The sequence below is a fragment of the Perca fluviatilis genome, chromosome 2 (assembly GCF_010015445.1).
Source record: "Perca fluviatilis chromosome 2, GENO_Pfluv_1.0, whole genome shotgun sequence".
Lineage (NCBI taxonomy): Eukaryota > Metazoa > Chordata > Actinopteri > Perciformes > Percidae > Perca > Perca fluviatilis.
Genome location: NC_053113.1, coordinates 8,077,872 through 8,102,952, shown reverse-complemented (window position 1 = coordinate 8,102,952; position 25,081 = coordinate 8,077,872). Strand labels below are relative to the sequence as shown.

Here is a 25,081-nt window from a genome sequence, read left to right as displayed (position 1 = left end):
CGTCACTTATACCATGGTCACTTGTACCACCGGTCACTTATACCGTGGTCACTTATACGTGGTCACTATACCATGGTCACTTGTACCATGGTCACTTATACCACGGTCACTTATACCATGGTCACTTGTACCCGGTCACTTATACCCCGGTCACTTTACCACGGTCATATTACCACGGTCACTATACGTGGTCACTTATATCACATAGTCACTTATACCATGGTCACTTATACCGTGGTCACTTGTACCGGTCACTTGTACCGTGGTCACTTATACCCTGGTCACTTATACCATGGTCACTTATACCGTGGTCACTTTAACCGCGGTCACTTTCATGGTACCGTGGTCACTTATACCGTGTCCATATACGTGGTCACCTATACTGGTCACTTGTACCGTGGTCACTTATACCACGGTCACTTATACCACGGTCCTTATACTACGGTCACTTATACCGTCGGTCACTTATACCATGGTCACCCATGGTCACTTATACCATGGTCACTTGTACCATGGTCACTTATACCGTGGTCACTTATACCACGGTCACGTACGTGCACTATACCGCGGTCACTTATACCACGGTCACTTGTACCAACCGTGGTCACTTATACCGTGGTCACTTATACCGTGGTCACTTATACCGTGGTCACTTATACCACGGTCACTTATACCACGGTCACTTACCGGTCCGCCATGGTCACTTATACCATGGTCACTTGTACCAACCATGTCACTTATACAGGTCATTATACCGCGGTCACTTATACCGGTCACTTGTCGTGGTCACTTATACATGGTCACTTATACCCGATCACTTGTACCATAGTCCTTATACTGGTCACTTATGATCACTTGTACCATGGTCACTTGTACCCGGTCACTTATAACCATGGTCACTTATACCCTGGTCACTTATACCACGGTCACTTATACCTCGGTCATATTACCCGCGGTCACTTATACCATGGTCACTTGTACCACTGTCACTTATACCATGGTCACTTATACCCGCGGTCACTTATACCGGTAAACGGTCACTTATACCATGGTCACTTATACCCTGGTCACTTATACCATGGTCACTTATACCACGGTCACTTATACCACGGTCACTTATACCGTGGTCACTTATACCATGGTCACTTATACCATGGTCACTTATACCGTGGTCACTTATACCGTGGTCACTTATACCGCGGTCACTTATACCATGGTCACTTATACCAACCATGGTCACTTATACCGTGGTCACTTATACCGTGGTCACTTATACCGTGGTCACTTGTACCACGGTCACTTATACCACGGTCACTTATACCGCGGTCACTTGTACCCGTGGTCACTTATACCGTGGTCACTTGTACCACGGTCACTTATACCACGGTGGTCACTTACACCACGGTCACTTGTACCGCGGTCACTTATACCATGGTCACTTATACCATGGTCACTTATACCATGGTCACTTGTACCGTGGTCACTTATACCGTGGTCACTTATACCACGGTCACTTATACCGATGGTCACATGACTTATACCATGGTCACTTGTACCGTGGTCACTTATACCGTGGTCACTTATACATGTCACTTATACCGTGGTCACTTGTACCATGGTCACTTATACCATGGTCACTTATACCACGGTCACTTATACCGCGGTCACTTATACCGTGGTCACTTGTACCGTGGTCACTTGTACCGTGGTCACTTATACCGTGGTCACTTGTACCGTGGTCACTTATACCGTGGTCACTTATACCGCGGTCACTTGTACCGCGGTCACTTATACCATGGTCACTTGTACCACGGTCACTTATACCATGGTCACTTATACCACGGTCACTTATACCACGGTCACTTGTACCATGGTCACTTATACCATGGTCACTTATACCATGGTCACTTATACCACGGTCACTTATACCGCGGTCACTTATACCGTGGTCACTTATACCGTGGTCACTTGTACCATGGTCACTTGTACCGTGGTCACTTGGTACAATTACCGTGGTCACTTATACCATGGTCACTTGTACCGTGGTCACTTATACCATGGTCACTTATACCGTGGTCACTTGTACCATGGTCACTTGTACCAACCATGGTCACTTATACCGTGGTCACTTATACCGTGGTCACTTATACCGTGGTCACTTATACCATGGTCACTTATTCCGTGGTCACTTATACCGTGGTCACTTGTACCGTGGTCACTTGTACCATGGTCACTTATACCATGGTCACTTATACCGTGGTCACTTATACCATGGTCACTTGTACCGTGGTCACTTATACCGTGGTCACTTATACCATGGTCACTTTTACCGTGGTCACTTATACCATGGTCACTTATACCATGGTCACTTATACCGTGGTCACTTATACCGTGGTCACTTATACCGTGGTCACTTGTACCACGGTCACTTATACCAGTATCGGTCACTTATACCTGGTACCACTCTTCGTCCATGTCACTTATACTGCATTACCCGGACTTAATGGTCACTATAGGTCACTTATACCGTTGTCACTTATACCACGGTCACTTGACCATGTCCCGTTGTCACTTATACCACGGTCACTTGTACATGGTCACTTATACAGGTCACTTATACGTGGTCACTTATACCATGGTCACTTATACCATGGTCATTATACACGGTCACTTGTACCCGGTCACTTTACCGTGGTCACTTATACCATGGTCACTTGGTCATATACGTGGTCACTTATACTATGTCACTTATACCATGGTCACTTATACCATGGTCACTTATACCACGGTCACTTATACCGCGGTCATACGGTCACTTGTACCGTGTCACTTATACCGGTCACTATACATGGTCACTTATACCGCGTTAATACCGGTCACTTATACCGTGGCACTTATACGTGGTCACTTGTACCTGGTCACTGTACCGCGGTCACTTATCCTTCCTGCACTTATACCGTGGTCATACGTGCATTCCGTGGTCACTTGTACGTATCGCGCCGTGGTCACTTATACCGTGGTCACTTATACCATGGTCACTTGTACCGTGGTCACTTATACCATGGTCACTTATACCGTGGTCACTTATACCGCGGTCACTTATACCATGGTCACTTGTACCAACCATGGTCACTTATACCGTGGTCACTTATACCGTGGTCACTTATACCACGGTCACTTATACCACGGTCACTTGTACCCCGTGGTCACTTGTACCGTGGTCACTTATACCGTGGTCACTTATACCGTGGTCACTTGTACCACGGTCACTTATACCACGGTGGTCACTTACACCACGGTCACTTGTACCGCGGTCACTTATACCGTGGTCACTTGTACCGTGTCATTACCGTGGTCACTTATACCGTGGTCACTTATACCACGGTCACTTATACCACGGTCACTTATACCGTGGTCACTTATACCACGGTCACTTATACCACGGTCACTTATACCACGGTCACTTGCCAAATAACATATTTTTAAAACATTAGTTCATATTTTAATTAGTTTTACAATCAAAATCTAAAGTTTATCCAAACAATAACTCCGTTTTCCTGGTTACGCCTGACGGTTTGACTAATACCTGGAACAATCATTCCCATCCATCAGGTTCTTATGCAATGCAAACGTTGTTCTCTCCACCAGGAATTAGGAAGGACCTTAGATACGACTTGCCTTCCTTAGCAACCGGAGATATTTATATAGTCCGCTCAGCTGATAGAACACTTCAGTTTAGCTACGAGCCAGAAAGCTAACGCTATGCTAGCAAGATCCAAAGTCAATAACATTGTGTACAGTTGGCAATCAGTAAAAATAATTTGACAGTTTGTTGAACAACAAGACAAGCTAGCTATCCAGCCATGTCATTGTCCCCAAAACAATATAACGACTTTTACGAAGAATTAGATCCGCGATGTGTAACGTTGCTGTCGGCTGCAGCGGCGCAGCCTGAAGGCGCGTACCACTCCCGTTACTACCGCTGCTCCTGTTACTGTTGCTGCTCCCGATACTCTGCCGGTCATATGTGAAGCGTCTGTTCACATAGGGTTAACATACAACCCATATATTTATCTTAAAAACACTCCTGGTCCTCCTCAGCTGTGAAGCCACGTACTTGTTGTCCAAGCCTGTGTGTTCTCACTAGATAAATGCGTGCAGCATTCACTGTCCCATGGGAAATAATGCAAAGTCAAGCTTCATTTTGTTCACCCTGATAGCTAACCAGACTTGTGAGTCTGAATGTAAACTGGGCCAAATATCGTAAGTACAATTACATTAACCTGAAACTAACTAAATGCAAATGTTTTATCACATGAGAATTGCCTGGTGTGGTCTGTTTGGGGGAAATAATTTAGCTCTCCCAGTCTTAAACTGTGTGAGCATCCCCTAATGCTGCTGCTGCTGTCCTCTGACTCTCTGCTTTTTCATGGTGCTCATGAAAGGTCAGAGGACTCCTCTGAACACAGCCATACTGCCAAATTTAATTTGTAAAATTTCCTAAAGCTTTTTATTGTCTGTGTGTTCTTGACTTTAATGGACCTGACAGAAATTGAGCGTCAGCGTCAGTCCTGGCAGGCCAAGTAGTCAAGATGCCGCTAAACGCTATTGGCCAACAACACGGTCTCATCAGCTGATCTGCATCAGCTGGTCAACTCCCCTCACTGCTAATAGGCTATGCTCAAACAGGGCGCCTTACTTAAAGCTGCATCAGTTTGCTCCTAATTTATTGCTGTTTTAGTGCTTGCAGCTTTATTTTGCTCTAACTGCTTGCTGCTCGCATCGTGCTACCCACCTCCTCCCCTGCTCCATCTTGTCGTAAGAGGTGTTTAATTTAATTTAATCGAATCGTGGACATGCTTCATCAAAAATCGACGGGGACATAATCAAATTTCTGTTTACAATTTAATGTCAGCCTAAAATCGTTTCTGTTTCCATATTCTGGTATGTTTTGCTCATTCAGGTAGTACCATGTGCTCCGTGCTGTATAGTTTTATGTATCCAATATATTTTGTATTAGAGCCCTGCAGAATGTTTAGTTTTTGAAGCTTGAACAGCTATGCATTAAATATCCTATGTGGCTTCAATAGAAAAACTGTATTTGACGCTTTTGTGATGCATTAAGAGATCAAATCAAATCGCTGATATGTTAATCGTAATCAAATCTGGTGATCGGTGAGGATTCACACCTCTACTTGTCGTGTATAACGTGGCATTTGCATTTTGTTGCTGCTCTGTTCATATGGGGGAATAGTTAGCTCTCCCAGTCTTAAACTGTGTGAGCGTCCCCTTATGCTGCTGCTGCTGTCCATGGTGCTCGTGAAAAGTCAGGGGACCCAAATTTAATTCGTAAAATTTCCTAAAGCTTTTTATTGTCTGTGTGTTCTTGACTTTAATGGACCTGAAAGAACTTAAATAAGTCATTGGATAGAAACCTGGTGTGGAGAGGAGGTCACTCTTCTCTATCATGGATAACCCCGAACGAATATTTCTAGGATATTTCTTGTATTTTTGGTTTGTGTGTGAGTGAGTATGTGTGTTGTGTATGTCCTTGGTAACCTGCTGCTTGTAACAGTCATTTCCCAATTTGGGATTAATAAAGTCCATCTATCTATCTATCTATCTATCTATCTATCTATCTATCTATCTATCTATCTATCTATCTATCTATCTATCTATTGATCTATCTCAAAATACTGAGTGAAGTGTAGAAAGAATGAAGAACGCAAAGTCTGATGACGTCATTCATGTGCATATTAAATAGTTGTGGATTTACTGATCAGCGGAGAGGATGGTTTGTTTACGCCAGCAGCAGATCACAAGATTTGGTCCAAATTTAAAGACTTGTGGCAAACTCTAACAGTTAAAACAGTTAGACTACACACCGAGAGCTTTCGTTACACCCTGATTGTGAAAACAAATCACTATTTACAGAGCAGCACTGTGGTTGTTAAACCAGCGCTGTGTAGAAACCACATCATGCAGACAGAGCAGATTGAAATATGGCTTTCTTCATGTTTATGCCCGTTAAGCTGATGAGGAACACTGGACTAACACAGCTACTCCAAAGATTTCTTTGGAAACACGGTTTGTGATGTGGTGGCAGCTGGGAATCTCTCGCCTCCAGTACACTGAGAAGACGTGGGAACCCAGAATTATGAACGACTGACAATGGCTGGTCGTCAAGGGCAATCCTGCATTGGTTCACAGCCTAATTATATTTTTACAGCCAAAAATGTCCAAATGGCTGACATTGCTCCTTTTCCATAGCCTAGACCTGCTAGACAGAGAAGTTATTTTCACCTTGCAATAAGGTTGTATCGGGTGTGGTAGTATCGGAGAAATTTTATGACTAGTACGAGTAAATGAGCACAGCATCGGACCGATACCTGATACTGGCATCGGTATCGGTGCATCCCTATTCTAAACTGGACTCAGGGTTTGATTATACCAATAATTTGTTCCTCCAGTGAACTATGGCCCAGTTTGTTGAAGACTCCAGCCTGGAGGACTGGGAGGAGATTGGCTCCGGGGGTTTTGGACAAATCTACAAAGCCAGGCATCATCAGTGGGGCATTGACGTAGCCATTAAAGTGCTTCTTAAGGACGAGGGGTAAGTGCTCACAAAGGGTTTCCTGTGTATGTTTACATAATTCTGTATGAATTACTCATAATGCAAACAAACATACACAGGTCTTTGCTGCATGAGATCAATATGATGCATCAAGCCACCAGCCCGCATGTTATGGCCGTCCGAGGGATCTTCAAGGGTCGAACACCCTTTTCTGGCAGGTCAACAAAGCTTGGTGTGGTCATGGAGCTCATGAAGAGAGGATCATTGGCCTCCCTACAGGTAATCAGGGGTGGAACAACTACTTATATCTTTTATTAGAGTAGCAATACTCACTAAAAACACTCATACTACAAGTAAAGGTCTTGCAACAATTAATAAAAACATAGGATAAATAATATATAATACATTTGTTATCTGAGTTATACCGTTTTATGTTCAAATAGTCATTATTAAAGATAAGAAGAACATTAACCTGTTAAGAAACGGCTGAAATGTCATGCTTTTTGGTCTAAACGTCATACCCAAATTAAAAGTGGTACAGCTCCCATGTACTTTGACACTCTGGGGTGTGCCTGACATCATTGGAAAGGAAACACTCTCAATTTTCTGTTACAAGTGTCAGAGTGATTCTAGGACTTACTGACAGAGTTACAGAGGCTAGAATGGAGGTTTTTTATTTCCGTCCAAGTCATTTAATCTGTAAAATGACTAAAATAAAATACTGTAAACACATCTAGTAGGATACAGATACACCCATGCCATAGCCACATGTCTCAGCTCACTATAAAAAAGAATCCAGAAGCCAAAAGACTATAAATAAGTTGATTTTATATACATTTTTTTCTACAGAAATGTCTGTCCCAATAAAAAGCCAATAAAGTACATAATAAAACACTTCTCAAATACACAAACACACCAACATCAATCATACCCATACTTGAAATAACTATATACATAAATATATAGAAATATAGAGCTACCAATGGAAAACTTAGAAGCTAGGGAATACGATGACGCCCACTTAGAGCATTTAGCAAGCTGGGCAGAGAAGCTAGCGGAGATAACAAGTGCGGAAATGGAAAACTGTTTCGCGTTTTTACGTTGTGATCCGGCCAGAAACTTCAACATTGTGAGGCGAAGAGATCGTTTTGGAATATAAAGCTTGGATATTACATTTCCTTGGACTCTTTGGGATTTATGAAAATTAAATTTTGGTCAAAATACCACTTTGTTGCTGAAAGGACAACAAAAACAGGTATGGATGCACTCTCGGCTCTAAAGACCAGCTGGGCGGATTACTGCTGAATTGTTTTATTTTCTGTTACTTAGTTGTGTAACTGCTATAAATCATCTTATGCTTTGTACGTGGGCTTAGATTAATCATTAGAGGTTAAGCTTTCAATTGGTGTGTCGCATGGCTGTATATTTTGAAGATTTAATGCTTTAAAGTTATAAAAATGCTAACGAGTGGAAGTGCGATTACAGTGACGCCCCAGTCACAAAGTGTGCCGTTGACGGGACAGTGATCCTTGAGAGGTTAATATAACAGCATATTCCAAACCTTTGAAAGGTAGTGTAGGCTATATGTGTAGCTCACTATCTCCACTATTTGTGGATCTGTAACTCTGGAAACCATCTTACAGGCAGCATTGAGGGGAACTCCACCCTGGCCGCTGGTCTTCAGACTGGCTCACCAAGTGGCTCTGGGTATAAACTACCTCCACAGTCTGCCCCGTCCTGTGCTCCACCAGGACCTGAAGCCCCAAAACGTGCTGCTGGACGATGCTCTCAATGCCAAGGTGGGTCCCAGGATTTGAAGGGAGGCCAGGCCTCATGTTTACTTTATACTATTACAATAGTTTGCTCACTCTCTGGAGACTAAATGGAGCCTGAAAAACACATATTGTAAACCCAAAAGATACAGACATGGGTTTCCCTTACCCATGTCCTGTTGCAACTTAATAATATACGGTAGTAAATAGTTTTACTGTTTTTGAAGAGCCAAACTCCAGGCCTTAACATTGTACATCAAAATATAAAGCTCAGTGTAAGTTCTTACAGGAAGTCTTCATATTACGTTTTCATCGCTCACAATGATCAGCTGTTTCATGGTATCACTTGTCAGTAGTAAATCAGATCCAGCTGTGTTGTTGTTAGTAAACCAATCAGAGTCGGCCATTTGTCAGAAGCGAGCCTATCACAGCATGACATCCTGCTCTAAATCTGCTTTCTCCTCCGCGATTGGCAGTTGTCGTTTCAGGAATAGTGTGCGTCCCGCCACAGGTGGTCTCGGCCTCGGTTGTCGTCTGCACTTGGCTGTCGATGGTTCCTCTGCTCTTTCGTCGCCACCACCAATTCAATTCAATTTTATTTATAGTGTCATATCATAACAGAGTTATCTCGAGACACTTTACAGATAGAGTAGGTCTAGACCACACTCTATAAGTTCCAAAACAATATTGTTCCCAACAATTACAGTAATTCCCTCAAGAGCAAGCATTAGCAGTGGCTATTGCGACAGTGGTGAGGAAAAACTCCCTTTTAGGAAGAAACCTCGGCAGACCCAGACTCTTGGTAGGCGGTGTCTGACTGGCCGGTTGGGGGGTGATGAACAGTGGTGATAATAGTCACATTAAAGGTAATGGAACAGTGACTTCGAAGGTCATCGTGGAAGTTCATGTTATAGCAGGGCACATCGTGTCATACTGAGTAGTGCAGTCTCCTATACCGGATCCTGACTACTCTGTGCGTATGAACATCACAGCAGGGCGTTGCATGATGTAACGTGGCGCTGCAGAGCACGGGTGGGTGCAGTAGGATGCAGCAGGACGTGGCTGGGCATTGCAGGGAATTGCAGAGCAGAGCTATGCGGAGAAGAAACATAAGGACTCCAGTGTCTGGACTCCATCGGGGGATATGTTTGGGTTTCATTAACCCTTTATGACATTTGGTTTTGATGGAGTCCAATCTCCAGAGACTCGTACGTTTACATGTTTGTCTGTACAATAAATATGTTCATAATTGCCAGGAAGTCTCTCCTGATTGAAATGCCCCTCTTCATGATTTTGGTTCCAGAACATCCCTTTCTCATTCCTAACTTGTGAGATAGGGACACTTGTTCAGTGGTCCTCATAGTCAGATAGTGATGCCAAAATCACCCTTAAGCGTCTGTATGGGACGCAGCGGGCAGAGCAGCAGCTCTACCGCTATGCTCTACGATAATAGTATGGAGAGCTACAATGGTAATGAATAGTGAATAATAATGAATGAATGGATCAAACAACACAGCACTTTCCCCTAGAAGACCGGGCTTCATGTCCTGTTCTTGTCCTGAGTGTCATTTAAACGTACATTTTTACGTACATTTAACGCCAAATTGGTCCCAACTCAAAGCGTCAAAAAGTGATGCCAAGAGTCCTGATGCTAAAGCAGATTATTTGCATTAGTAACAACCACCAAATGAATTGACCAAGTGTCCCTAATTGATGCGCTGGGAGTGAGAATCTTGTGTGCCCGACCTGGCTCCAGAGTCAACTCACTACTGAGCCCCCTGGACACAGCTCTCGCTTTGGATATACATGGATTGGATAGTCCTCACCCTATAGTCCTGCAGCACCTCACACAGTATCTCCCAGGGGACCTGGATATATGTCTCCTCCAAATCCACAAAGAACATGTAGACCAAATGGGAAAACTCCCAGGCCCCCTCCAGGATCCTTGCAAGAATGAAGAGCTGGTCAATTGTTCCACCACCAGGACGGAATCTGCATGGTTTCTCTTCAATCTGAGAATCCTGAAACCTTGAGACCAAAGCTCCCTGCTGCAGCTTCAGCAATGGAAGCTTTGAACATTGCCCACTTAGGTTCAATGGCCCACAACCTTCACAGGGTAGCCAGAAAGTTCCGCAGGAGGTTTGAGTTAAAGATCTCTCAAACAGGGGCCTCCTCCAGACGTTCCCAGTTCACCTGTACTACCTGTGTGTCAAGGTCTTTGTCTAAATCTAATAGTCTCATGACGGCCAATGTAAAACCAACCCACAGAGAGAGTTGTGTGGAGCTGATAGTCTTAATTAGCTTCCTAGCAACTCATTTGGCTTGAATTTAACGGACGTTCATTAATATCAAATAATTACGCACTAAAGCTTTAATGACAGTTTAATGTAATGATAACACATAAAGCTAAATAGTTTCTTAAAGTTTGATAATGAGGCCTGCTATGAAATATGACAGGCTATGTTGTTTAGGTTAATGTCAAGTTGTCATAACACAAACATGTCAAACACTGCTAACTTAGCATTAGTGTCATTATTTACCAAATAACTCTTAATTACAACCGTCATGAACATTCATAAAGACTCCTTCATGTTCATGTCTCGTTTCTGTTTCTGCACACCCCTTCAAATAAAGTGTTACCAAATAAAGCACCTCATCTGCCTAATTCCTCTCTTTGCTAATTCTCTCTGCAGCTTACAGATTTTGGCCTTGCCCAGACTTCCTGCAGCATCACACTGGTTTCCAAGGACAATGGACCACGAGGAGGGACGCCTTACTACATGCCACCAGAGGCTTTTAACCCATCATACAGACCTTCCAGATCCTTTGATATCTACAGGTACAAGAGCAACAAACCAGCACTTGAATAAAAGTGTTTTATTTATCATATAATAAATAATGACTGGAGACGGGATCACTCCAGCTGCCATGCTAACACGTGTTCGGTATTGACAGGAAGTCAAAATATCAGTCGCTTAGTCCTTTAACAGGAGAGGGAATTGTTTTCAGGTAGGAGGGATACTAGTATAACTTCATGCACAGATTTCCTTATTGTCATTGAATATACTCATTCTCACATGAGCATTAATTTACAGATGACAACAAACCCTAGCCATCAATCAACCAGCGTGTGATTGTTATGATATGAATAATAATCCTGACATGAAACTCTCTCTGTCTGTCTTTTAGTTTTGGGATACTCCTTTGGTCCATTGTCACAGGGAAACAACCTTATGAAGGTAGGTGACTGTTGTGTCTTTAGCAGTCCCTCCGGGATTTCACAGCCTTTTTTGAGATTGTTGCTACCCAAAATGCCTTATTTTGTGGGAGCTTTTGTAAAATATTACGAAAAAAAGTTATGTCTTTTGTATTTTGTGCAAGAAGTGACACAGTGAAATTTTCCAATTTGCAAACATTTTTGTTGGTATATTTCTAAAAAATAAATAGGAAACTTATTTTGGGGAAAATAAAATTACTAGTAAGTTACTAGTGAGTTTTCCTAGTAACCAACAAGGCTCAGGATGCTGCAAATGTAGGTATAATATGAAAATGGCTGGTGGATTTAAAGGTCCCATGACATGAAAATGTCACTTTATGAGGTTTTTTAACATTGGTATGCGTTCCCCCAGCCTGGCTATGGTCCCCCAGTGGCTAGAAATGGTGATAGGTGTCTCCACCTCCACGTTATGAGGTCATAAGGGTAAAGGTTACCTCCCCTTTCTCTGCTTTGCCCGCCCAGAGAATTTGGCCCGCCCATGAGAAAGAGAGATATCATGACTTTCAAACGAGCAAAGTGCCAGTTGGTCAACGCCACACCCCCACCCTCCACCTTGCCCCCCTCTCTCCTCCTCAATAGCATTTAAAGCTACAGACATATAAATGGCACATCCTAAGGAAAGCTCATTGTGAGACTGGCTCTAGTGGCTGTAATTCTGCACCAAAGCTAAATTCCAGGAAAGATACTTCAGATACAGTATTAGGGGACCACTAAGGTCTATATAAAAGAGACTTCAGATACAGTATTAGGGGACCAATAAGGTCTATATAAAAGAGACTTCAGATACAGTATTAGGGGACCACTAAGGTCTATATAAAAGAAACGTCAGATACAGTATTAGGGGACCACTAAGGTCTATATAAAAGAGACTTCAGATACAGTATTAGGGGACCACTAAGGTCTATATAAAAGAGACTTCAGATACAGTATTAGAGGACCACTAAGGTCTATATAAAAGAGACTTCAGATACAGTATTAGGGGACCACTAAGGTCTATATAAAAGAAACGTCAGATACAGTATTAGGGGACCACTAAGGTCTATATAAAAGAGACTTCAGATACAGTATTAAGGGACCACTAAGATCTATATAAAAGAGACTTCAGATACAGTATTAGGGGTCCACTAAGGTCTATATAAAAGAGACTTCAGATACAGTATTAGGGGACCACTAAGGCCTATATAAAAGAGACTTCAGATACAGTATTAGGGGACCACTAAGGTCTATATAAAAGAGACTTCAGATACAGTATTAGAGGACCACTAAGGTCTATAGAAAAGAGACTTCAGATACAGTATTAGGGGACCACTAAGATCTATATAAAAGAGACTTCAGATACAGTATTAGGGGACCACTAAGATCTATATAAAAGAGACTTCAGATACAGTATTAAGGGACCACTAAGATCTATATAAAAGAGACTTTAGATACAGAATTATAAGGCCTATATAAAAGAGACTTCAGATACATTAGGGGACCACTAAGTCAAGTCCTATATAAAAGCATCCAAAAAGCAGCATATCATAGGAACTTTAAGACAAAAAAATTATAATTTATTGAATGACTCAAATTTTAACATGTGTCAGTAGCTTGTTGATCTTTACATTGTTAGTTAATTTCCTATCCTGGCCTGGGACACACATTCATACGGTTTGATAAAGTACTTATTGGACTTTAACTTATCATTGCACTTACAACAACGAGCGTAGCTGTCCTAAATTTAGGTAATTCTGTATGTCTCATCTCTGTTTTTTCCTGCATTACCGTGTGTGTGTGTGTGTGTGTGTGTGTGTGTGTGTGTGAACAGCAGCAGCTTTCAGCGACTTTACAGTAAAATTGTTAAAAGCCTACATTAATGTTAAAATGTGTACAGGTTGGCAGGACGGTCTTTCGTTGTAAGTTTTGTTGATAAATGTGAGATGTTCGAGTCACACACGTCTTGTCTTCATATCAGAAACAAGGAAATTAATTTGGTGTGTTACGTGTATGTTGACCCGTTCTCACTCCTGCTTGGTCAGTGGCTCTCAGAGTCGCGTCCCCTGCTGGGATTGGTTGAAGTTGTGGAAAACTCCAGTTATTGGTCAAATTTGCGGTTTGCACCAAATTCACTGGGATTGATTGAATTTGCATGAATCATTGCGATCACAACATTGCGGAATCCTGGATGGACTGATTTAGACTCTCTCACTGCTCATAACATCTACCTTTATCTTAGAGTTTTTTCATTTGAGTGTTTTGTTTGCATACTTACACGTGGTGCAAGAACGGCAGGACTCTGTAAGTGGAGATGGTGCTGCCTTACAGCAAACGTCACTGTGGTGCTGCCGGTAATATGTGAAATAAATAATTACAGTGCTTTACTTTAAGTATATGTACAAATAGTTCTTCAGGTCAGCATGTCATTTGCTACTGCTACTCAATGCTAGGCATCATCTAAACACAATGTTTTTACATAACCAGTGGAGGGAGACCTCCCAAACCTGGATGATATCAAGGGCGATGTTGCCGGGTTGAGAGAGTTGAAAGAACTGATGAAGAGATGCTGGGATCCTAAACCTGAACAAAGGCCTAAAGCCCTTGGTGAGGAAACAACTTAATTTACCTCTGAAAACTTTGAATTAACATGGTAAAATAGCTTGTGATACCGGGCGCTAACGTTACATTATTTACTCTATGTTGTGTACAACAGAGTGTACAACTGAGACAGAACAACTGTTCAAGATGCACGAACATGAACTCAATAAAGCTGTCTATGAAGTGCTGATGAAACTGGTGAGGAACAAATCTCTTCATGAATACTCAAGTTATGCTGAGACACTAAAACATTTTGACACAATGCAGCAAATCATTGTTTTTATCATTGTGTAACTGGCTTTTTCTCTTTCTCTTTCCAGGACCAAAAGGAAAGAAAAGGCATGGCAGCAGGAAAGAAGGTTCGGAGGGATCAAATCGCTAAGGCTTCAGGTCTGTATTTATAAACCAGTATTGCTTGGGTCCAGACCTTTGAATCTGTCTGACGCCAAGTTTACTGATTAATCGTCTGGCATTGTGACTTAAAGCAGCGGTTTCTCGGTTTAAAAAAAACATTGAGTCAATGACTAACAATCATCCAATTAGCACCATGGACTAACGCTGGTTTTAATAGTTTTTTGACATTGTACTTTGTTTTCACTTTCAATCCAGTGGTGTACTGGCAGAAAATCGGTCAAGTTTACCATCTGGCCCTGTCTGTCTGTACTGTTTACTTTGCTGCATACTCTGGCCAATCACAACCAAGTTAGTTAAAGTTGTGTTTACCCCATAGGCTCCACCATAGCTAAATAGTTTTTAAGTGGAATGACTCATTTCACAAAAATAATTAATACAATTGGGTCTGATAACATTTTGGAAAGTCCAGAAGAGTGGTTATACTTCTGGACCTTTCTACTGCCTTTGACACAGAGAACAACCAGATCCTCATTTCCACCCTTCAGGATCTGGGTGTCTCAGGCTCTGCACTCTCTCTGCTCACATCTTACCTCAAAGATGGTTCGGACTTTCAGACTAAATACAAAAAGCTCTGACAGGATATCTTTGTGTTATAAGAACGGGGAAGTTTCTTTAAGGAACAGCTCAGAGCTGAGTGTGAACATGAGAAAGAGAGAGAGAGAGAGAGAGAGATGGGCTTCAAACCACCAACCTTCCAATTAGTAAGTAACTGCTCTACCACTTAAGCCACAGCTGCCCAAAGTTAGCAGCTGGTATCTCTGCCTGTCTGACATCTCTCTATTATTATTATTATAATATTCTCATTGGACACACCACTGTAACAACACCATAACCACCACTGGCTTGACCCCGTCATCCTCCACCCTCTCGTCCAAAATCATCACATCTGGTTGCAACAAACCAAGACAGCAATGGAACAAACTGTCAAACTCAATGCTTCAAAACAGCAGTGCATTAATTAGGTCCTGTTTGCATGTTTGGACTCGGCCAGTGTGTGTGTAATGTTTAAAATAATAGAGTGAAAAATGCAATTTATCCTCCTTGGATTAATAAAATATGACTTCTTCATCTTCTAGTGAAGGGGATCCAACAGGCAATGGGAAGATTGAGTCTGCCTCCTCTGGACCCTCTCAGGTATGAACAGAAAACAAGGGCTCAAACTCGGCAGCTGCCTCTTATTATTATGCCCTCTTATTCCTGTTCAGAGGAGAGAGTAGGCCTGAGTTAGGAAACACGTATACAGAAGTTTTGGATGGAAACATCAAAAATCATTCCCATTTAGATTTGATCCATAGTGATGCTCTGAGTGTTCACCAGCAGGTTTACACTTTTAGCTTTAAGTGAAAACATCTTATCACCTATTAGATGGATTCTAATGAAATGTGGTTCAGACATTAATGTTATTCTGTAATTCTTCTCTACTACTTACTTATTTTGTTTGAACGGTCCCGTGATGTTTCAGAGAGTAACAAACAATGTGATGAGCAGAAAGGTCTCCGTGCATATTTGACATTGTGTTTGATCATGAGGGAGGAGATTAATGAAACCAGAGCAGATCAGTCTGTGTCTCTTATTATTTCTACGCTATCTTCCCGTTCCTCTGAGATACCAGAGACCAGTTAACTGGTTACTGGTATCTAACCAGGGACCAGTTAACTAGTTACTGGTATCTAACCAGAGACCAGTTAACTGGTTACTGGTATCTAACCAGGGACCAGTTAACTAGTTACTGGTATCTAACCAGAGACCAGTTAACTGGTTACTGGTATCTAACCAGGGACCAGTTAACTAGTTACTGGTATCTAACCAGGGACCAGTTAACTGGTAACTGGTATCTAACCAGGGACCAGTTAACGTGTTACTGGTATCTAACCAGGGACCAGTTAACTAGTTACTGGTATCTAACCAGGGACCAGTTAACTGGTAACTGGTATCTAACCAGGGACCAGTTAATGTGTTACTGGTATCTAACCAGGGACCAGTTAACTAGTTACTGGTATCTAACCAGGGACCAGTTAACGTGTTACTGGTATCTAACCAGAGACCAGTTAAATGAGATGAGTTTCTCTGTCTCTCTGACAGACTGAGGAACATCATGTCTAACAGCAGTTAGGACTCATGTTGATAGAAACTCATTCTGACTCTGTTTCTTCCTCCAGGGTCCAGAGACGTGATCTGATGAGATGTAAGTCTAGTTTCTCTTTAAATACACAGCTGTATTTAAAGTGTGTGAGTGAGTGTGTGTGTGTGTGTGTGTGTGTGTGTGTGTGTGTGTGTGTGTGTGTGTGTGTGTGTGTGTGTGTGTGTGTGTGTGTGTGTGTGTGTGTGTGTGTGTGTGTGTGTGTGTGTGTGTGTGTGAGTAGGGGAGAACCTGGATGAATGAAACAGTTTTTAATTAAACGTCATTTACAAAGACATCGTAAAACACTGAAAGCTAATATTTTTTCAGTAGCAACCTACATCTGTCCTCTGTCAAATACAGTTGCATTTTCAGCTTTAAAAAAAAACGTTCAAGTTATTTAAGCAGTAGTCTGATGTGCGTTTTGTTTCATTTGTCCCTCCTGGCCTGGACGAATGAAACAGGCATGGGGGATGAAAGAAACATATACATAATACATAATACAGTTTAAGCTATGTCCACTTCCCACAACTTCAATATTTAGCAACATATCATGAATGGTACTTCAGATAGGTGTTAATAATACATGTTTCCAATTATATAATGTTTCTATAGTACAAAATGTTATTTCACTCTGTTCTGATGTAAGTAGGCCACCGCACATCCGTGAGGCAGCACGGTCGCTCAGTTCTGCCTCACAGCAAGAAGGTTGTGGGTTTGAGTCCAGGTGGTTCCGGGCCTTTCTGTGTCAAGTTTGTTCTCCCCGTGTTTGCGTGCGTTTCCTGCAGGTTCTCTGGTTTCTTCCCACCATAAAGACATGCATACTAGGAATACAGTTGAAAATTAGCCGACTGGCTAACACTGGCGCATTTACAGAAATGTTGATTAATGTGTTCCCTTAACGACCCACAGGCTGTCAATCTCCATAGGATAAAATGGCAAAACTCAACCCCCTACCTGATGGCCCCAAATATATTTACATCTTTCTAAAGTTGCTTTTCCGTGTCTCATCTGCATAAAATATAGTATAAACACAGATATGTGTGCAATTACTTAGAATACATGGGGTTTACTGCCTGGTCGTTCTGACAGCAACAATTGACATTTAAACCTATTTTGTGTGTGTGTGTGTGTGTGTGTGTGTGTGTGTGTGTGTGTGTGTGTGTGTGTGTGTGTGTGTGTGTGTGTGTGTGCGTGTGTGCGAGTCTGTTTGTGTGTGTGTCTGTGTGAGTGTGTGTGTCTGTGTGTCTGTTTGTGTGTGTGTGTGTGTGTGTGTGTGTGTGTGTGTGTGTGTGTGTGTGTGTGTGTGTGTGTGTGTGTGTGCGTAGTCTGTTTGTGTGTCGCGGTGTGTGTGTCTGTGTGTCTGTTTGTGTGTGTGTGTGTGTGTATTTCTGTGTGTCTGTTTGTGTGTGTGTGTATGCGTGTATTTCTGTGTGTCTGTGTGTCACTGTGTGTGTGTGTGTCTGTTTTGTGTGTGTGTGTGTGTGTGTGTGTGTGTTGCGGTGTGTGCGGTGCGGGTAGTCTGTTTGTGTGTGTGTCTGTATGAGTGTGTGTGTCTGTGTGTCTGTTTGTGTGTGTGTGTATGTGTGTATTTCTGTGTGTCTGTTTGTGTGTGTGTGTATGCGTGTATTTCTGTGTGTCTGTTTGTGTGTCTGTTTTGTGTGTGTGTGTGAGTGAGTGTGTGTGTCTGTTTGTGTGTGAGTGTGTGTGTCTGTTTGTGTGTGTGTCTGTGTGTGTGTGTGTGTGTGTGTCTGTTTGTGTGTGTGTGTGTGTGTGTGTGTGTGTGTGTGTGTGTGTGTGTGTGTGTTGTGTCCAGGGGCGTAGCACAAGATCTTGGGCCCTAAAATCAAGAAAATCAATCAAATCTTATCTTTCTCTATGAAGGATACATCTGGCTAAACATGGTTTGCTTTAATTTTGATATAAGCTCACCTTGTCTCAAATCCAAAGAGGAGGCTGAGGGGTCTGTTGCTACTCCAGTCCCTGGTGGGACAGTTTCTGAAATGCCATGTGTAATGTTGACATGATATGTATCTACCGATGAGCTACCAAGCAACCTATGACACTGATTAGCCTATTATTGCTAATTATAGACATAATAGCCTATTAATTTTAAATTAAACATGTTTCAAATAAGGCTATTATATAATAATGGCAGCATGGTGGCTCAGTGGTTAGCACTTCTGCCTCACAGCAAGAAGGTTCTGGGTTTGAACCCAGGTCGTCCCGAGTCTTTCTGTGTGGAGTTTGTATGTTCTCCCCGTGCTCGCGTGGGTTTCCTCCGGGTGCTCCGGTTTCTTCCCACCATAAAGACATGGATGCAACTAGGACTACAGTTGAAAATTAGCCGACTGGCTAACACTGGAGCATTTACAGAAATGTTGATTAATGTGCATTGTCCTAATATAAATAAATAAATCTTCTTCTTAATAATGGTGTGTTGTGTGCAAACAGCATAGTGTAGTTTATCTATTATACTAGCCTTTACCTCTGATTACATCAGAGGTGGGTAGAGTAGCAAAAAATTGTACTCAAGTAAAAGTACTGTTACTTCAGAATACTATGACTCAAGTAAAAGTAAAAAGTAGTCAGCCAAATAACTACTTGAGTAAGAGTAAAAAAGTAGGCAAATTGTAGTTCATCCAATCAATAAAATAAATTTTAATTAATTACAAAATATCTTAAACTAACATAATCCACGTAAATTCAAGTACTTAAAAAATAAAATCAATAAAATAATAATACATAAAAAACAAATTACATGTCATTTAGCTGACGCTTTTATCCAAAGTGACTTACAATTGCTATATATGTCAGAGGTCACACACCTCTGGAGCAACTAGGAGTTAAGTGTCTTGCTCAGGGACACATTGGTTGATGTATCGCAGTGGGAATTGAACTTGGGTCTCCCAGACTGAAGGTATGTGTCACTATCCACTGCGCCACCACCACCCCAAGCACAAGTAACACAAATTTCCAAATTCTATACTTTTTTACCAGGCTCTGCCGGCAGAACTAGAACAAGGTAATGGAGCTGCTGTTTGGCACTTTTACTATAATTAATATATATACACACACACATACAGTACAGGCCAAAAGTTTGGACACACCTTGTGCGTTCAATGTGTTTCCTTTTTATTTTCATGACTATTTACATTGTAGATTCTCACTGAGCAGAAGAACAGCGATGACGAACATATGGAATTGCATGTACTAACAAAAAGTGTGAAATAACTGAAAACATGTCTTATATTTTGAATTCTTCAAAGTAGCCACCCTTTGCTTTTTTTGATAACTCTGCAAACCCTTGGTGTTCTCTCAATGAGCTTCATGAGGTAGTCACCTGAAATGGTTTTACCTTCACAGGTGTGCTTTGTCAGGGTTCATTAGTGGAAGTTTTTCCCTTATTAATAAAAAAGCAAAGGGTGGTTACTTGAAGAATCTAAAATATAAGACAGTTATTTCACACTTTTTTGTTAAGTACATAATTCCATATGTGTTCATTCATAGTTTTGGTGCCTTCAATGAGAATCTACAATGTAAATAGTCATGAAAATAAAAAGGAAACACATTGAATGAGAAGATGTGTCCAAACTTTTGGCCTGTACTGTATATATATATATATATATATAATATAAGGTAACCATGCTTTCATTATAAGGCCAGAGGCCTGGACGACGAAGCAAGATTTGGGGTTAACAAGGTAACTTCAGGTTCACGAGGGTTTTCTATCACGAAGGTGGTTCACTTGATATCGGGTTCAATCGCCGTGGTAACTTATGCTGAACTCCTAACCTGGTCGTGAGCAGGTTAACTTGGAGATCAGAGATCAACCAGTGTTAAAGCTCCGCCTACTGACCAATCAATACTCGATTGATAACGGCGTCACCATTCTTAAAAGATCAGGAGGAGCTCGGTGGACACAGAGAGAGAGAGAGAGAGAGAGAGATGCGCTCATAAAAGTTTAAACATTTAGAGACCAACAACCCCGTTAACATTCCCTGATCGGTATTTTTATGAAATATATAGATTACATATCGGCTATTTGTTGGCTTCTTGAGCCGTGTGTCGCCAAGGTGACATATCGGTTTGAATTATGTTTTTATATTTTTTATTTGCTCTCAGGATCGCTTCCCTCTGCCAGGATTGCAACTGAAATAAAAGGCTAAAGCAACGAAAGTTTATGGAAAGCACCGGTGTAATTATGGTAAGATCTTGGTCCTGACTGATGGGGAAGTGATATTAATAACAGTTGTGATTTACACTCATGATCTACAGCGTCTGCTATTTTGTTTTTAGGAAGCAGCGACTGGATTGTGTTCTGTCTGTAAAACCGTGTCTGTGTTCTTCATATTTATGTAGAATTATAGTTTGCTCTTCTTATGTAAAACATGCAGCTCTGAACATGCGCTGCTGAATTGGGGAAACCCTGATGGTTGATTGAACTAGTTGTTAACCAGCGTTGTGACACAGTTTATGCAGGACCGTGATTGTTAGGTTAGGTGAAGCCGGGGAACTAAAAGAAATCCAGGTCATGTTGATCTGGCCTCTGGGCTGTTCCTCCTTGTCTGTGGCTGCATTGCCGACGGTTGATTCTGACATTTTTGTTTTGCTGCGACTGTAAGCTAACCCGTCCCACCACTGAGTTTGAGTATGGTCACGTGACGAAACTGCACAACTATGTTTGATTGGTGAAACACATTCACGTGGTAGAGCCTTTAGCGGAAGTCTCTCTCTCTCTGTCAACATAAAACATTAAAATGAGGCGTACGCGGAGGGATAAAAACAATGACCCGTAGAATACCAAAGAAAAGTAACGAGCTCATTATAGCCTAATGTAGCAGAGTAAGAGTACAGTTTCTTCTTCACAAATCTACTCAAGTAAAAGTAAAAAGTATAGTGATTTAAAACTACTCCTAGAAGTATAATTTTTTCAAAAACTTACTCAAGTAAATATAACGGAGTAAATGTAACTCGTTACTACCCACCTCAGATTACATGTATAACCAAATTATCATTTGAAAGTTTATGTTCTGCTCTTTCAATGGGTTGTCTCAGTCCGTTTTTAGCGGTACCAGTCGCGGAGATATTCAAGCAGTTTAGCACCATGGATTTCGTTTTCTAGTTTGTGCTCACCTTTCTTTTGTTTTCTCTCCTTCTCCTGTCTTTCCTTTCTTTTCTGGTAGCCTGATTTGGCTTTCTTTGAAAAAGACAGTAGGCTCGTTCGAGATGAACTGCTCCTCTCCTGTAAAGTAAACGAGAGCAAGCAGCACTGTGGTCCGGTTCTGATTTAATAAAATGTTATCAGACCCATATATCAGCTCCTACACAGTCTCCAGGTGTTTTTATTATGACAGAGTAGCTGTCAAAATGCTCTACATGCGATCTGTTGCTGATTTTAATTAACAACAGATTGGAGATGATCTGTAATCTGAACAGATTTAGTCTCTCTGACTTCTAACATAACTATCAGCCACATAACATGTGTTCTGTACAGAATAAGCCTTTAAATCAGACACATAGCAAAACTATGAAAACTTTATATAAACGTCCACGCTCCACCAGATGCTCAACTGAACTAACGTAAACAAAATGCGTGCAGATGGACTAATAAACCATTTGTGTGTGTGTTTCTCTATTTGTGTGTGTGTGTGTGTGTGAGTGTGTTTCTCTATTTGTGTATGTGTGTGTTTCTCTATTTGTGTGTGTGTGCGTGTGTCTTTTCGTGTGTGTGTGTGTGTGTGTGTGTCTGTGTGTGTGAGTATGTGTTTTTGTGGGTCTGTTTGTGAGTGAGTGTCTGTTTCTCTATTTTTGTGTGTGTTTCTCTATTTGTGTGTGTGTGTGTCTGTGTGTGTATCTGTTTGTGTGTGTGTTTCTCTATTTGTGTGTGTCTGTGTGTGTATCTGTTTGTGTGTGTGTGTGTGTGTGTGTGTGTGTGTGTGTGTATATGTGTGTGTGTTCGTGTGTGTGAGTGAGTGTGTGTGTGTTTGTGTGTGTGTCTCTGTTTGTGTGTGACTATGTGTTTTTGTGGGTCTGTTTGTGTGTGTGTCTGTGTGTGTGTCTGTGAGTGTGTGTGTGTCCATGTATGTGTGTGTGTCTGTCTGTTTGTGTGTGTGTGTGTGTGTGTTCTGTCTTGTTTGTGTGTGTGTGTGTGTGTGTGTGTCTTTGTGTGTGGTTGTTTGTCTGTGTGTGTGTGTCTGTGTGTGTGGTTGTTTGTCTGTGAGTGTGTGTCTGTGTGTGTGTGTCTGTTTGTGTGTGTGTGTGAGAGAGAGTGTGTGTGTCTGTGTGTGTGTCTCTGTGTGTGTTTATGTGTTTGTCTGTTTGTTTGTGTGTGTGTGTGTGTGTATCTGTTTGTGTGTGTGAGTGTGTGTTTGTGTGTGTGTTTGTGTGTCTGTGTGTGTGTGTGTGTGTGTGTGTGTGTGTGGTTGTTTGTCTGTGAGTGTGTGTCTGTGTGTGTGTGTGTGTGTGTCTGTTTGTGTGTGTGTGAGAGAGTGTTGTGTGTCTGTGTGTGTGTCTCTGTGTGTGTTTATGTGTTTGTCTGTTTGTGTGTGTGTGTGTGTGTATCTGTTTGTGTGTGTGAGTGTGTGTGTTTGTGTGTCTGTGTGTGTGTGTGTGTGTGTCTGCCCCCCTCTAACCCCCTGTAGATCTGCCCCTGATTAATGACGACATCATTATTAATCATTATTAAATGATGAATGAATAGTTAATTTACTGTTAACTGACAAAATGATAATTAATAGTTAAAATTATTATAATTGTATCAATAAACATGGTTTGGATGTCATTATAAAGTTGTATCTGACAATTAATAAGTTGTTAACGGTTGATAAAGCATGTTTATAATCTATATACCAGTTATTAATTATTAAATACCATTATCAGAATAATAATTATTAACTAAAGTTTAACTAATAATGTTATTAATAACTGCAGCTGTGTTGTGTCTCGTTCTCTCCGTCAGATTCCTGTGAACTCACACTGGACACAAACACAGTGAACAGAAAACTCAAACTGTCTGACAACAACAGGAATGTGACCTATGTGAAGGAGGATCAGCCATATCCTGATCATCCAGAGAGGTTTGACTTCTGGCCTCAGCTGCTGTGTAGAGATGGTCTGACTGGTCGCTGTTACTGGGAGGTTGAGATGAGAGGAGAGGTTAATATATCAGTGAGTTACAGAGGAGTCAGCAGGAGAAGAGACAGAGATGACTGTATGTTTGGATGTAATGATCAGTCCTGGAGTCTGATCTGCTCTGATGATGGTTACCTTGTCTGGCACAATAAGAGAGAAACATCCACCTCCTCCTCCTCTGTCTCTGGTAGAGTAGCAGTGTATTTGGACTGTCCTGCTGGCTCTCTGTCCTTCTACACAGTCTCCTCTGACTCACTAATCCACCTCCACACCTTCAACACCACATTCACTCAGCCTCTCTATCCTGGTTTTGGGTTCTGGTCTGGTGCCTCAGTGTCTCTGTGTCATCTGTAGGAGGAAACAACTTCCTGTCCTGTGGGTTAAATGTTGGTGGAGGACGAAGGCTTCACTTTGTCTAACTGATTGTGTCTTTAATGTGCTTCTTCTTCTTTAGTAATGTTGAAATGATCTCCTAAGGGATGAAAACTAGTTGTGTATAAACTGCATTGACTTTGATTTTCACTGTAATCATGTTATATTGCAGCAGCTTCAGCTGTTTGTGATTCATGTCAATAAAGCTTTAAAGATTTAAAAAGACTCGATGAGTTCGACATGTTTTAACAAATGTAAATCTGTTCAGTTTTCAAAGTTTGCTAAAAGAAAGATTATGCTATTTATTATTTCTTCTAACTCAAATTCATTGGCTTTGGCTCATTTTCTGTGAAGAACATAAAAAATAACTTATTTGTTTAATGACTGCACGTGTTTGTGTGTGTGCGCATGTGTGTGTGTGTATGTGTGTGTGCATCTGTGTGTGTGTGTGTATGGTGCTAAAACAGTATCATAAATATTTGTAACTCGTGAAACACAATGCACAAATAAATGCAGAGCTATTCGTATCTATAAAGGAGTATCTGTGTCCTTGACTGTTATTTTTAACTCGTATTTCATAATTTGTAAATCAACTTAGTATTTTTCAATGGACATATATTTGTAAAACTCCTTCTATGTGTGTGGATACTTTCGAGACAGTTTCTCCGCGCCGTTTGTGGTCAGAAGATATTCATAACTCAGGTGAAGATTCCAGCACTCTCCAGTAGATGGCGGTAATGTAACTCTTATGGATTCCAACCGCTGTTAAAATAAATGAAAGCTGTGAAGAAGCCTAGCTACACTGTTCGCAAAATCTACTTGATGTTCCTCCATAGATATATGTT

General features: G+C 41.4%; 1 protein-coding gene across 1 annotated transcript; it reads left to right on the top strand.

Annotated features, from left to right (window-relative positions):
- Positions 1 to 4,488: 4,488 nt before the first annotated feature.
- Positions 4,489 to 23,729, top strand: LOC120543856 (receptor-interacting serine/threonine-protein kinase 3-like; the record flags this gene model as incomplete). The annotated part of the gene is made up of 12 exons (XM_039777191.1): positions 4,489 to 4,825; positions 6,471 to 6,613; positions 6,694 to 6,853; positions 8,218 to 8,373; positions 11,040 to 11,185; positions 11,536 to 11,585; positions 14,084 to 14,203; positions 14,313 to 14,395; positions 14,518 to 14,587; positions 15,688 to 15,745; positions 16,771 to 16,796; positions 23,692 to 23,729. Coding segments are annotated over exons 2-12 (1,044 nt in total), but the record flags the coding sequence as incomplete, so codon positions are not given.
- Between the last annotated feature and the right edge of the window lie 1,352 nt (positions 23,730 to 25,081).